The 16,275-nt window shown below is 39.1% G+C and overlaps 1 protein-coding gene across 1 annotated transcript in view; it reads right to left on the bottom strand.

Moving 5' to 3' along the window:
• Nucleotides 1-16,275, bottom strand: part of EFCAB6 (EF-hand calcium binding domain 6) — a 195,047-nt gene that overhangs the window by 166,343 nt on the left and 12,429 nt on the right. The window contains exons 4-5 of the mRNA XM_060778167.2: nucleotides 15,147-15,213; nucleotides 6,587-6,723 (exon numbers count right to left, since the gene is read on the bottom strand). Of these exons, the coding sequence (XP_060634150.2) occupies nucleotides 6,587-6,723; nucleotides 15,147-15,213 (204 nt within the window). The remainder of the gene's footprint in view (nucleotides 1-6,586; nucleotides 6,724-15,146; nucleotides 15,214-16,275) is intronic.

Below are 16,275 nucleotides of genomic sequence, written 5' to 3' on the forward strand. Positions count from 1 at the left end.
ACAATAATTGAACTTTTGACAAAATGTTTAAACTGCTGGTAGTGATATCTGTAGGCAGATGGTACATGTAAGAAGAAGAAAAGAAATATAATAAGGTATTATAATGATATACTGAAAAACGTTGAACTATAATAATCTAGATTTGAAGGAAAAATGCGGGAAACAATATAATATGACATGATTAATCTAAATGAATTTAAATTAAAAGGAATAAAATGGGTGAGATATAATCTAAAGATGGAATTACTAAAATTTATAAGAATTTGAATTCTAGCCAAAATGGATAAATTGATAATACAATTAATACTCAAAGTTATATATAAAATATAAATATTTTGTTTTACATATAACAGAATATGAAATGCAATTATGTAGAACAAATAGTATATCAATAGTTTATTTACTTATTTTATTTATTTATTATTCAAACTTATATGCCGCCACTCCCCTGGGGCTCGGAGGCCTAGTCTCTGAGAGGTCCCCTCTATCTTGTGGGGTTCCTCAGAGAGCCATTCTCAGGGAGCGTGTTTAGTAAGAGCAGCCTTTTGGATGAAAATGAGAGAGGAATGTGATTGGCTAAGTTAGAGTGGGTGGAGCCTAACTTGGAAAATGAAAAATATTGTCTTTAAACAGAGGTTTTTAAATCCCTGCCAGTAGATTGAATTTGGGTGTTGAAGGGAGAGGGTGTTTGTAGTTTGGAGTGGTGTAGAGGGTTAGGAAAAGGCGTGAGATTGGCCAGAGTTGCTAGCAGGGGACAGCTAGTGGAAAATTTACAGCTATTAGGAAGATAGCTGGGAATCAGAGAGATAGATCCAGGTTAGGACTATCTGTTCTGGTGAAGAATTACTGTCAGAGAAACTATCCTGTTAGGATTCTTGTTTGGAGGGAGAAAGAAGAGTTTCTTGGGTAAGAAAGTCAGAACTGTTGTAACCGCACGCTTTCAAGACAAATCTCTGTAACAGCCAAGTAACTGCATTGTTCCTGTTCTTGTAAATAAACTTTATTGTTGATTGTTCATCACATCTGACTCAAGTGTGCCTCTGTGCTTAAAGGTTTAAAAAGAGTTTTAAGCAGAAATCAAAAACTTATTGGTGGGAGTGTAGGTTTTAAAGAACTATCTTTACAAAGGGTACCTCAGAAACACAAGCCTGAGTGCTAAAACCATCACACTCTTTCACAAGATACCCCAAGTAAGCCCAGGGCTTATAAGCGCTCCTAAGTGGGTGGGTGCCAGTGCATTTTCAAAAAGGTTTTTTTTTTCAGCCAGGAAGAAAGTGCCATCTCTATCTTCAGCTTTTTGATTTTTGGGGATTATTTTTATTCCCAAAATAAATCTCCGTCGTCTTTATAGTGGACAGGGTACTTTTTAGTCCCAGTATCCCTCCGTCAACATGGGAAATAGTAATGGTGGCACAGGATTTCTGTGAGTTGTCAAAAAAGTAAGTTTTCTAATCTCTGTATAGAATATAGAAAGGACTATAAGGTGCTGGACTTCATATACATATCTTGTCTTAGCTTAGTCTGTAGACTCAAAAGTTCCTATAGGGTCCCCGCTACCATTCTATTTTTTATTCACAGTCACATATATTTCTGGATAACAAAACAATTCCTTAAGTATACAGAAACAAGCATCTGCTCCGAGCCCTGAAATCAAAGTAGCGGCATAAATAGGGTTGAAATAGGATTGCTAAATCAGACAAAAGATCATTCCCATTACCTGTCCCTTTGCAAGTTCAATAAGTGCCATTTTCAAAGAATTAATATTCTATGTCATCATGGATCCAGTATGTTGTTTTATATGTTATCATTGCAAATCTCTAGAGTATAAATTTCATCATTTTATTTAGCTTTAAATGCTGCAAATAAAAAAATTGCAGGTCTTTTTATGATGGTACTCACTGCTACTGATGCAGTAACTTCCATGCAAATTTATCACATTCCGGTTTTCAATGCCAAATACAAGATTTATTGTTAAATAAAGCTACATATTGTTGTTTTTCATTGCCCTGCATTAGAAATCCATTGCTTCCGTCCTGTAATTGCATGTATAAAATTACACAAATAATGTTTTGTTGTTGTTGTTATCTAATTTTGGAGAAAATCCCAAAAATGCACAGAAAAGAAGAGCAGCAAGCAGCAAGCCCAGCTAGTAAAGTGAGCTAAAATTGTTTTTAAGTTCCTGGTAATGAGAGATATAAAATATTTAGAGCAAAGCAAAACAAATAAATTGTCCATCCTAATTTGTTTCCTTTTTCCCGCAGGCTTCTGTCCAACTCAGTGCTTCTGCCACTGCAGCTTATTAAAACTCCACAGACATCCAAAATAAAAATCATTCCAAACTATAGAACAACATATCTCTTTCAGATAGAACTGCTTATGGAGAACACAGCCCTCTTATAAATTCGAATACTAGTTTATAAATGGAGAGAAATATGTATCAGTTCATACCTAAAGCCCATATTCAACTCAAGTTTCAGACTTGGTCTATCTCTGTAGCAGGAACAAGACAGGAATGAGGGCAAAATGGACATAACAATTTTTGGAAACCTTGGGTGTACCTTTGAATGTCCTTCATGTAGATTTTAGGTACCTCTGCGCTGTAGAATTAATGCAGTTTGACATCACTTTAACAACGATGGCTCAATGCTATGGGGTCATGGAAGTTGTAAATATGTGATAAATATATGTGGTTTAAATGAAATTGCATGAAAGGTGTATATTTGGTGCCTATATGATGAAGCCTGGAAAACTGCTGCCATTGAATGGATTTTCCTGCTTCTTGGCAGGGGGTTGGACTGGATGGCCCTCAAGGTCTCTTCCAACTCTATGATTCTGATTGATGACCAGGGACAATGATTAACTCTATGGTGGAAAACAACATGCTTACATAGAATCATAGAATCAAAGAGTTGGAAGAGACCTCATGGGCCATCCAGTCCAACCCCCTGCCAAGAAGCAGGAATATTGCATTCAAATCACCCCTGACAGATGGCCATCCAGCCCCTGTTTAAAATCTTCCAAAGAAGGAGCTTCCACCACACTCCAGGGCAGAGAGTTCCACTGCTGAACGGCTCTCACAGTCAGGAAGTTCTTCCTCATGTTCAGATGGAATCTCCTCTCTTGTAGTTTGAAGCCATTGTTCCGCGTCCTAGTCTCCAAGGAAGCAGAAAACAAGCTTGCTCCCTCCTCCCTGTGGCTTCCTCTCACATATTTATACATGGCTATCATATCTCCTCTCAGCCTTCTCTTCTTCAGGCTAAACATGCCCAGCTTCTTAAGTCGCTCCTCATAGGGCTTGTTCTCCAGACCCTTGATCATTTTAGTCGCCCTCCTCTGGACACATTCCAGCTTGCCAACATAGTCAAAGACAATGACTCTTTTAAGTTAAGGAACTGGCTGTTCCAGTGTGCCTTCCCTGAATAAAGGAAATAAGGCCCTGATCTGACCAATTTTCTGCAATATGTCATCTGAAGCACTTTATCTACCCATTGGATTGATCTCCCTATATTATTCTCTAAAACCCCCCTGTCTAGACATAGCCTACTTCTGTGCACACCCAGTGTTTTAAAATTTAATCTACTACATCTAGCCCTGCCCATAGTGTTTTAAATATCTTGTGTGTTACAGCTTATATGTTAGTTATAATATTTGTATTGTTTTATTTGCTTGCTTGCTTTGTTGTTTTACTGATGTATTTGTTGGGCTTGGCCTCATGTAAGCCACCCCGAGTCCCCTTGGGGAGATGGTGGTGGGGTATAAATAAAGTATTATTATTATTATTATTATTATTATTATTATTATTATTATTATACAATGCTCCTTATGTTAAGAAGGAAAACCAGCTACCAATTAAGGAAGAAAAGCTAATATCTATCCAGAATTGATAGAGTCAAGAAGTTTTAGCTGAAAAACAACCTTTCATTCATTTACAACTTTTTGGAACAACAGCAGCATGAAATTTGCTATATAAGAGACCTTTTTACTTTCCAAAAGTGTGCCAGACAAGAAGGGCCTGGTCATCTGCCGCTTCCTCCAAGGGATGAAGGAAGATGGTATATTCACAAAATAGACAATTTGCAGGGAAGCAAAGAAGAAGGGAAGAAGGGAAGGTAATGTATACACGATGAATGAATGTGTGAATGCTTGTGTGTGTGTGTGTATGAATGTTGAGTGAATGTAATATTCCCTTTGTTTGTATAACCAATGTAGTTACAATACAGTCTGAGTGTCTACCTTCTTTCGTTTTGCTCTGTGATCTACTCTGTCTCACTGTAAGCAAAATAAAATAACCTTTTTAATATTTAAAGAAGTATTCATGACAGATTTACAGCCTTCTATGCCAAATAGTGCTGGTATTATAACCTCACCAAATTTCAGCTGTGATTGCACAGCATCGAGTCACGGTGGTTAATGTATCAAATGGCATCACAGTGTAGATGCACCCTAAATCTCATGGCAAACATAAAACCAGTATGAATGGGTTCCTGAATTAGTAAGCCCAACAAATATCCCACTTATACAGAAAATAGGAAAGAATAGAATTTGGCATATAATTGTATAAATTTGTTATACTGTTCAAATTCACAGTAATCGCAAACAATATTGTTTGTGATTACTGTGAATTTGAACAGTATAACAAATGTATACAATTATACATTGAATTCTATTATATTCTATTTTCTGTATAAGTGGGATATTTGTTGAAAAACATAAAACCAGCACAGCTTGGGCAGGGATTAAATCCCAACACTTTGTCTGCTATGTTTTATTCTATTCACAGGGAAGATTAGCTTTCCTGTCACCCCTTGAAGGCATAGTCTATGGTTTCCTTACGAAAGAATTAAATTATTCTACCACCTGAAGCACATTTAATGATTTTTAATTTGTGTATAGCCTAGTCACTCTTTTTTCTTCACATCTATGAACAGCACATCCTTAGGCACATCTACCCGATCACTTAATGGCGTTTGAAGGCAGCTTGAAAGTGCTCATGAGCGCCAATCAGACTACTAGTGAAATTCAACCAAGCCATTACACATGAAAGCAAGCCAACCATCTTAGACTCTGAAACCAAACATGGCATTAGAAGAGGAACACGACTTTCTGAAAATCTTAACATTCCCGGTTAAAAATGGAGAAAGTGAGAAACATTTATAGCTCTGTGGTTATGCTTGGAAATATCCAATATTTGATAGGCTGTGTTCCGTTTCCCAGGAGACTGGTTTGCATTGCTTTTTTAGTTGCTTGGAGTGGCTGCCCCTTGCCTTTCTCTCAGGAGCTGCTGCAGCCTTGCAAAGCCTGGAGTTTAACAGCCAAAGGCGGGAAAAGCCAGTCTGCAAACTCTTTGCAATGATTGGCCTAGGGAGCAGCTCTTTGAGCCCACCCCTGCTCCCGGGGAAAGTCTTCCATTTTGGTCCTCCCTGCCTGTTCAGTTCTGAAGAAGGAATCTGATGTGCTGGTGGCCAGAAAGGTAGCTCCGACAAACTACTGTAAAAACAATTGAGTTATAGACAGGAATTGAAAACAATTGAGAATTGAGAAATTAAGGTAGACAGAGAAGTTTATTGAGAAGAATTGAGCTATAGTTAGATAAATTATAAGAGAGTTATAGAGTATAAAGAAAAATAGATATTGAGCTTTGAGAATTGAGTTTTATAGAGTCTTATAGAGAGAGAGACTGCATTGCCTTATCTCCAAGGATAATCTGGAGCTTAGATAGGTAGGGAAAGATTTGTTCTTTCTAAAAGACAACAGCTCTGGATTAGGGTGCAGGACCCCTGGATCCCTTTGCCACTTGGGGAAAGGCTGACTCAGTAACTGGTGGAGAAGAGAAAGAAGAAATAACTGTTTGGTTTATCAACTGACTGTTCTGTTTGCCACTTTGAGAAATAAATATCCTTTTTTGATGTTCAGAACTTGTAATAGACTCAGTTGCTGAGAATCTCAATCTTCTCAAGAAAAGTATCGGCAGTTCGCCCAGACATAGGGAACAGCACATCATAGTTTTGTTTTTAAAAGCGTCTGGGTGTAACGGCACAGGCTGCAGAAACTAAAGAGGAGGGTAAATAACATTTCTAGCAGTTGGGGGCAGGCACTACAGCATCTTGCATAGCTCTTATTCATTTTCAACTTTAACAAACTGCCAACAAGTTCTACAAAAATGCTACCAACCACAGAATAAATTTGGCAAAATAAAACAAAGAATATACACAATTCCTCAGCTTCTGGTTACAGACCTTTTTTCTTGTTTATTTTTATAAAATGGCACACTGTAATTCCAATATACATACTTTCAGCTCCATTTGAATGGTTGCTGTAGGAAGGGTCAGAAAAACATAAAAGTAATAGCATGTTAACTGCCGTTGTTGTTATATTACACATCAGAGAAAATGACAGCTGACGGAGTCTTAAACAGTAGTTCCATATTTTTAAAGCATTCCATTCCTAACACACTGACAAAACTTGATAATCACAGATATGTTGGCAAGAAACAAATGATCATTGGTGCGTATGATATCTTTACTATAACATAAGGTCGATTTTCCTACAACGCTTTGCAGTAATCCTGAAATTGTCCATTACTTACTTTTCATACTCACAATCGTTCATCCTGAAGCAGTTGACTTCGAGAATCCTTCTCAGTTCATGTCTCTGTATCTGCCCATTTTGATTGTAGTCAAAAAGTCTACAGGTCTTGATAAAGTGCTTCATGTTTTTGGAAAGCTATGTGACATTTTAAAAACATTCTCATTAAAATCAAGTGCAAACAGTTGGCAATATAAGCAGAAATTAGTTGGGCAAGCGCGCCAATATCAACAGCACTCTTTATCTCTTTCACAAAACACAAACACACGTCTGCACAAAACCTTTCTTCCCTGCTTCACTCTTAAGTATAAGGACAGAACATTTTGTATCTAACCAGGGTTGGGTAGGTAATTGTCTCCCAAAATATTATTTGAGGGAGTCAAATGTTCGTTGATATGATGCATAAATTATTGCAAACACTATTGCTTTCACTTGAATAAATGAGGTCAGAAATGATGCCTATCTTCAGCTATTGAAACCTAAAGATTTGAAGAATTGTGCTAAGATTGCAAGAGATTGGTGGATATTAGTCTAATGCTTAGATATACTAAATACTTAGAAAGTATTAGCATTCCACCTAAGAGAGAGTGGATATCTTTTCTCTGAAACAGGACAAGAGGAATATTAGTGCTTTTGCAAAATTGTACTCTAAGATGAAATCTGTAACATTTACATTCCTTGTTTCTTTCTATACCCGTACAAAACTATATAGCAATATTCTGGAAAGTGACTATCAAAAGCAGAAGTATAGGGCTCCATACACACAAGTGTTGTTTAATCTCATTCTATCTGCAAGTAAAATCCTTGGTTATAAATATGGGTGACTATCCAGCATTTCACAGCGGAGATGGTTCAAAAGGTGGAGAAATGTGCACCAAAAGAATGATATGTATCTGTTAACAGAGATAAACACCAATTTTGGAAGCTAAGCTAAACTTTAATGTTTGATCTGTTCCCCATCAGAGAAAGACGACACATGTACATACAACTGTGCAAGAGCCATCCATTCTTTTGTGGGATGGAGAATGCTCACTGTATTATTATTATTATTATTATTATTATTATTATTATTATTATTATTCCTTGGAATTACAAAAATGAGAGCATCTCTCCCTTAGTTTATGTTGATTCCATCATGAAGGTCTGTTATAAGGTTGATAAAAATACAATACATGGCAAAGTTAAAGGAACAAAACCCTAGTCCAGTGTTTCTCAACCTGGGGGTCGGGACCCCTGAGGGGGTCACGAGGGGGTGTCAGAGGGATCACTGAAGACCATCAGAAACACAGTATTTTCTGTTGGTCATGGGGGTTCTGTGTGGGAAGTTTGTCCCAATTCTATCGTTGGTGGGGTTCAGAATACTCTTTGATTGTAGGTGAACTATAAATCCCAGCAACTACAACTCCCAAATATCAAGGTCTATTTTCCCCAAACTCCACCAGTGTTCACATTTGGGCATACTGAGTATCCATGCCAAGTTTGGTCCAGATCCATCATTTGAGTCCACAGTGCTCTCTGGATGTAGGTGAACTACAACTCCCAAACTCAAGATCAATGCCCACTAAACCCTTCTAGTGTTTCTGTTAGTCATGGGAGTCCTGTGTGCCACGTTTGATTCAATTCCACCATTAGTGGAGTTCAAAATGCTCTTGGATTGTAGGTGAACTATAAATCCCAGCAACTACAACTCCCAAATGACAAAATCATTTTTTGTGAGTGATAGTCACTCCTTGGGTTAGTAAATGTCTTGTGGCCAAATTTGGCGGCAATTCATCCAATTAGGTTCTTGTGGGTTTTTTCGGGCTATATGGCCATGTTCTAGAGGCATTTTCTCCTGACATTTCGCCTGCATCTATGGCAAGCATCCTCAGAGGTAGTGAGGTCTGTTGGAATTAGCAAAATGGGTTTATATATCTGTGGAATGGCTGGGGTGGGGCAAAGAGCTCTTCTCTGCTGGAGCTAGGTGTGAATGTTTCAACTGACTACCTTCAATTCGTCCAATTGTTTTTGAGCTATGTTAATCCCACATTTTTATTTATATAGATAGAACGGTATTCAATATATATGAATGTTAAAGCTTCCTAATTAAGGTTGCCAAAGTGAACACTCATGCAAGCTCCAGTATCTTTAATCGTTATCCTAAAAAGGGAATTTCACTGTCATGCAACTGGGTGAGAAGAGTATCTGCTGAAATTTCCTCTTCTACACAAACCATCACAAGAGCGAAGGGCTTTCTTCCGTTTTCATTAAATTAATGGAAAAAGAAAATAATGTTTCTAAGCAGTAAATATACTGTTTATCCTCTTAGCTCTTATATGTGCTAAGAGGATATGTTCTCTTATACCGTTTTTGCCATTGTCACCGTGAAGGCTAAAAGGAAGATGCACGTGCATGCAAAAACACAGACCCAAACTCTGGAAGGGCACAGCTGTGCATATATGAAGTGCTATTCAGCACCAAATGAATTGGAACCAAATAAGTACGGAGACTGTTATGTTCTTGGTTTTGGCTCCATACTCTCAGTAGCACAGTCTAACTTGTCACTTTATATTGATTCCATCTGTTTACACTCTGCGGAGGATTGGCTTCCTACAGCGAACGCTTCCTATTTACCAGCTGGTAAAGATGGGCCAAACCAGATAGGAAAGAATTAGATTATTTTGAAATTGTCATAAACATAAAATGGAAGGGGGTGGGGGTGGAGAGAGATTAAGGGGGAAATCTGGTTATGGGGGGTGGGGGTGATGAAAAAATGGAGTGAGTGATGGCGGTAAAGATCTGATACGCCCATTTGCTCTCTCTCTTTCTCTTCTGATACTTCCCCCTTTTGTTTCTTCCTTGTTCCAATTTAATCTCAGCCTGTTTTATGTTGCGCTGGCAATTTAAAGAGGCCTTATGTTGGCAGAAAGATATTTACTCCTTAACATTCTGTTGTTTATTGCATCTGCAAAGGCCTTGTTGGCATAATGCTAATTAGATCCCTCCTGCTGATCTTTGGAAAGAATAAAAGTGAAGGCAGATCTTAAATCAGACCTGCACAGACAGGCAGCTGAGTCTGAGCTATGTATTGTGGTCAGTAGCCACATAAAGTGGGCTTCTGAAAACACTCACTTGTTTTTGAAAGCACACAGGACTGCCCTTACCACAGTGGTTCTCAACCTTTCCGATGCCGCGGCCCCTTAATACAGTTCTATATGTTGTGCTGACCCCCAACTATGAAATTATTTTCATTGCTACTTCATAACTGCAATTTTGTTACTGTTAGGAATCATCATGTAAATAACTGATATGTAAGGTATCACTACCTCTGTCCTCACTACCTCTGAGGATGCTTGCCATAGATGCAGGCGAAACGTCAGGAGAAAATGCCTCTAGAACATGGCCATATAGCCCGGAAAAGCCTACAACAACCCAGATATATAAGATGTATTTTAATTCAGTGGATCAAATTTGGCCCAAATACCCAATACAACCACATTTGAATACTGGTGGAGTGGGGTGGGGGGACTGATTTTGTCATTTGGGAGTTGTAGCTGGTGGGATTTATAGTTCACCTACAATCAAAGAGCATTCTGACCTCCACCAATGATGGTATTGAGCCAAATTTGGCACACAGAACTCCCATGCCCAACAGAAAATACTGGAAGGCATTGTTGGGCATTCACCTTGATTTTTGGAGTTGTAGTTCACCTACATCCAGAGAGCACTGTGGACTCAAACAATGATGGATCTGGACCAAACTTGGCACAAATACTCAATATGCCTAAGCACTGGTAGAGTTTGGGGGGAATCTTGGCACGAATACTCAATATGCCCAAATGTGAACACTGGTGGAGTTTGGGGGAAACAGACCTTGACATTTGGGAGTTGTAGTTGCTGGGATTTATAGTTCACCTACAATCAAAGAGCATTCTGAACTCCACCAATTATGGAATTGAACCAAACTTGGCACAGAGAACTCCCATGACCAACAAAAAATGCTGGGTTTGGTGGGCATTGACCTTTAGGAGTTGTACTTCACTTACATCCAGAGAGCACTGTGGACTCAAACAATGATAGATCTAGATCAAACTTGGCACAAATACTCAATATGCCCAAATGTGTACACTGATGGAGTTTGGGGAGAATAGAATCTTGACATTTGGGAGTTGTAGTTGCTGGGATTTATCGTTCACCTACAATCAAAGAGTATTCTGAACACCAATGATGGAACTGAACCAAATGTGGCACACAAACTCCCATGACCAACAGAAAACACTAGAAGGGTTTGGTGGGCATTGACCTTGAGTTTGGGAGTTGTAGTTCACCTACATCCAGAGACCACTGTGGACTCAAACAATTATGGATCTGGACCAAACTTGGCACAAATATTCCATATGCCCAAACACAGATGGACTTTGGGGGAAATAGACCTTGACATTTGAGAGTTGTAGTTACTGGGATTTATAGTTCACCTACAATCAAAGAGCATTCTGAACCCCACAAATGACAGAATTGCAGCAAATTTCCCACACAGAACCCCCATGACCAACAGAAAATACTTAACCCCATCCAGTCTAACTCTCTTCATCAAGGCAAGAAAATCTAATCAAAGCCCTCCTGACAAAGAACCATCCAGCCATACATATAGGTAGATAGATATGATTCACACACACACAGGTATAGTATCATAGATTTGAAAGGGACCTGTAAATAAGGACAATGATATGTAGCATATTCCAAAGTAGGCAAACCAGACAATCTCCACATCAACACTGACAAAGAAACAACAAGAAATACTGTTTACCCACAAGGAGAAATTACATTTATTAGAAACCATTACTTTATTTTCCAGATCACCAGACTGGGCCACAGCAACACGTGGCAGGGGACAGCTAGTGATATTATAAAGTAAACCTTAACAGATTTCCTGTTATTGTGCTGCACTTTAGGGTTTGCATGACGTTCATATGTGGTCCTACATTCAGCCGTCAACTGAAACACAGAATTGAGTGCTCAACTGTAGTTTCACTGCCCAATCTCAGCAACCAACATAAACATGCATCTGTATGATGCATGTCTAGATGCTGACAATTAATTGCTCTATGAGTAATTAATGTTGACATTTTGCAAGTGAGGAAGATACAGGATCATCCAAATCCCAGTTCTGACTACCCTCCATCTTTGCTTTCCTTCTACTTCTATTCTTTTTATAGATTGCTAACTGATGCCGATGCATTTTATTTCAGGCTGCCTTAATCAAATAAATAAATAAATGCAAACCCTTATAAATTAAATTTTCTGGAAGCTTAATTGGAACTACAGGGGATATTTTCCATTCATAAATGTTACAGCTGAAAAATAACTTGGCTGTTTCATTTATAGTGTAGAAATGGAAGTGTGACTCTCCTGTTAGCAATGTATATATAGCCAAACTGAAGAAAAGCGATGGCAGCAGTAAAAACTATCTTTGCATGATGACTGATAAGCAGTGAGGAAAGACCATCTCGGAAGCAATCTGTCCTGACAGCTCTGTGATACATGAATGTCTCACACTGTCTGGAATGATGGATAAAGACACCCTTCACCAGTAAAAGATGCTGGCAGTTGCATCCAATAGACACATGTGGGGGTGATGGCACACAGAGTGCATGTGCCAGAGTGACTAAATCCTGGCAGCCAGGATCACCCTATTCTTCTCCATGGAAGCTGCACGTACAAATTCATTTCCTACTGAATACCAGATCTGGAGGGTCAATGCCAACTTGGATTGCTTTGGTGAATGAATGAGGCATTCAAGATGAGCAAAGTCCAGTGTGAAGCATGTGGTATTCCCAGTAAACCTTTCTTGGGCCTATGTCTGGATGTTCACATAATCCTAGCCGCATTTCTTTCCACAGTTCTAAGGCAATGTAAAAAGCTCAAAAGAGTAATCTTCTTTTAAAAAGGTTGTGTTCGTGGTTAAAAATAAAGATATAGAGAGAAAAGTGGTGGGAGGGGTAGGGAAATATAGTGGGAGAAGGGGGGGAGAAAAAAATGTAATATGAACAAATCTGTAAAGACTGTGAATGGATAATATAGAAATACGTTATTTATTTATTTTATTTACGACATTTATATGCTGCTCTTCTCACCCCGAAGGGGACTCAAAGTGGCTTACAAGTAAAAAGTAAATACAATATATATTATTATCATAGCACAATATTAATATTATATATTACATTGTATTATATATAACAATATACTGTAATATTAGTAATATTACATTTAATATAAAATATATAATTATAATATCATTTTATATATATAATTATAATATCATTAGTAGTAGTAATTATTGTATTACATTATAATATCATCAATATTATATGTATATACAATATATTACATTACATTAGGTAAAGGTAAAGGTAGTCCCCTGACATAAAGTCCAGTCATGTCTGACTCTGGGGCGTGGTGCTCATCTCCATTTCTAAGCCGAAGAGCCAGCGTTGTCCGTAGACACCTCCAAGGTCATGTGGCCGGTATGACTGCATGGAGCGCCATTACATTACATTACATTATATTAGATTATAAGCACAGTGCAGGAGACAAGATGGAACTGCCTTCCTGGCCCCTCTCTTCACTCTGATCTCAGAACAGCGGTTGTTGTTGGAGGAAGGGGGGTTCCCAACTGATGACACTGGAGACAAGATGGAACTGTCTTCCTGACCCCTCTCTTTACTCTGATCTGAGAACAGCGGTTGGTACTGGGGGGGAGGGGGGTTCCCAACTGATGACACTGGAGGCAAGATGGAACTGCCTTCATGGCCCCTCTCTTTACTTGCTCTCATATGTAAAACTACTATGCCATTTTGCTAAATTATAGTAATAATTTTATTTTTATACCCTGCCCACCATCTCCCCTAGGGGACTCGGGGTGGCTTACAAGGGACAAGCACGAAAATTACAAATAAAACACAACTGATTAAAAACATCAGATAAGATATAAAAACAACCACAATTGTAAACGACATCAAAACAATATGGCTGAGAAAAAAAACATAGCTGAGGTACAGGCTCACTGAGTGCAATACATTATTTATTTGTTTGTTTGTTTATTTAAAGTACTCATATTCCGCCCTTCTCACCCCAAAGGGGACTCTGGGCAAATAATAATAATAATAATAATAATAATTATTATTATTATTATTATTATTTTATTTTTATACCTGTCAAACATCTCTCCTGGGGACTCGGGGTGGCTTACAAGGGAGAAACCCAAAATTACAATTAAAATACACAAGTAAAACACTTTAACCAAATTAAAACATCAGATAAAACAAATACAACACAATTGAAAGCAATATAAAAACAATTGAAAGCAATATAAAAACAATATGGCTGAAAGAAACATAGCTGAGGTACAGATTCAATGAGTGCAATACATTTTTACAGGAGCGCAGGAAAGTGCAACAATACAGTAAACTGGGCAGGAAATACTGTCATAACACATGTTGAGGTAGATCATATGCTGGTGTAAAGTGCGGGCCAGTGTAAAGTGTGGAACTTCAAGTAGGGACATTAACAAATAATAATAATAATCATCATCATCATCATCATCATCATCATCATTTATTTGTACCCCGCTACCATCTCCCCATATATTACATTATCATAATGTAAACCTACAATAAACATTTATTGTCTGTTCAAATATGTTATTTTGTTTTCAATAAAAAAATAAAAAATAATATACTTTCATGCAAACTGGAAGAGAAGAGAGGTGGGAAGAGAGACAGACACTTGCCTTTCCTCTGACTCTAAATTAGACATGGGAGACAATGTGGCTCCCATGTCTGTCACTGAATTGCAACTCCCATCAGTCCGAGTTAGCACAAACAGTGTCGAATGCTAGAAAGGGTAATTCAATAATATCTGGAAAGCTCTATTAATCTCATCCCTGGTCTAGACCTTAGATTCTTTCCCATTGCTTCTGAGCATCTCTAAAGTCAGCACATACAGAAATGCTGAGGGAAAGAGCTCTTTGCAACAAGTATAGTGGCAATTTTAATGCAGCTTTTATTGTTTTCAAGCTGGAATATGTCTTGAGGAGGGTGACTAAAATGACCAAAGGTCTGGAAACCATGCCTTATGGGGAGCAGCTATGTTTAGTCTGTAGAAGAGGAGGTTGAGAGGAGACATGAACGCCATGTTGAAATATCTCAAAGGCTGTCATCAAGGAGGAGGGAGCAGGCTTGTTTTCTGCTGCCCTGAAGACTTGGAGTCAGAGCAATGGGTTTAAATTACAGAAAGAAGATTCCACCTGAACATTAGGAAGAACTTCCTAACCCTAAGAGCTGTTCAACAGTGAAACTTTTTGCCTCAGAGTGTGGTGGAAGCTCCTTCCTTGGAGGCTTTTAAACAGAGGCTGGATGACCATCTGTCAGGGGTGCTCTGATTGTGCTTTTCTTGCTTGGCAGATGGTTGGACTGGACGGCCCATGTGGTCTCTTCCAACTCTATGATTCTAACTAACTAGCCATCAGGGCTAGAAAACCTGTAGACCGCTCTCTAAGATCAGAGTTACTTGTGATACAGCACCTTTTCCCGTAAGAGGCATTCCAGCTGACTCAGTGTTCTTGTTCGGGTCTCTCCAAGATTCCTTGACCTATAATCACAATCATAATAATAGTAAATTAACCAGAAGGGCCAGCAAAACCTATCTTACTATCAACATATGCATGAGAGTCAACATTTGGAGGCTATAGATCTAGCAAGAGATGGCAGCAGCAGTAGGATGAAGACAGATAAATTAAAAGAAGCAAGAAAGAAGGAGGCCTTCTAGTATTTCATTTACTGATGCATCTGACAATCGAAGTCCCGGTCTGAGTCCCTCTATAGATGAAGAGAAGATCAGGATATAAAAGTTTTTAATTAATTAATTAAATTAGACTAGCAAGGTGGGGTGAAAATCAGTATCCTTCATGGTGGCAACCTGTGCTTGACGGGGTTGCACTCCCCCTGAAATCACAGGTCCGCAGCTTGGGTGTCCTCCTGGATTCAGTGCTGACGCTTGAAGTTCAGGTGTCGGCGGTGGCTGGGAGGGCCTTGGCACAATTGAAGCTAGTGTGCCAGCTGCGACCATATCTCGTGAAGTCGGATTTGGCCACGGTGATCCATGCCTTAGTTACCTCTAGATTGGACTACCGCAATGCACTCTACGTGGGGCTGCCCTTGAAGACGGCCCAGAAATTCCAACTGGTCCAACGGGCGGCAGTCAGATTACTAACTGGTGCGAATTACAGAGAGCGGTCAACCCTCCTGTTTAATCCTCCACTGGCTGCCGTTTATTTTCCAGTTCCAATTCAAGGTGCAAGTTCTGACCTACAAAGCCCTGAACGGTTTAGGACCCACCTACCTGCGTGACCATATTTCCGTCTACGCACCGACGCAACCTTTTCAATTTTTCGGAGAGGCTCTTCTCTCACCCCCACCCTCATCACAAGTGCGACTTGTCGGCACGAGAGAGAGGGACTTCTCTGTGGTGGCCCCCCAGTTCTGGCATTCGCTCCCCAGAGATATTAGGCAAGCCCCCACCCTGTCAATCTTCAGGAGGAGCCTGAAAACTTGGTAATTCCAATGTGCCTTCAATGATTGAATGTAAGATACTCCCTGGCCAAATTCTGCATAGAATGACCCCAGAAGCACTTTATTTTATGGTCCGTGCAAT

Source organism: Anolis sagrei, chromosome 5 (assembly GCF_037176765.1).
Source record: "Anolis sagrei isolate rAnoSag1 chromosome 5, rAnoSag1.mat, whole genome shotgun sequence".
NCBI lineage: Eukaryota > Metazoa > Chordata > Lepidosauria > Squamata > Dactyloidae > Anolis > Anolis sagrei.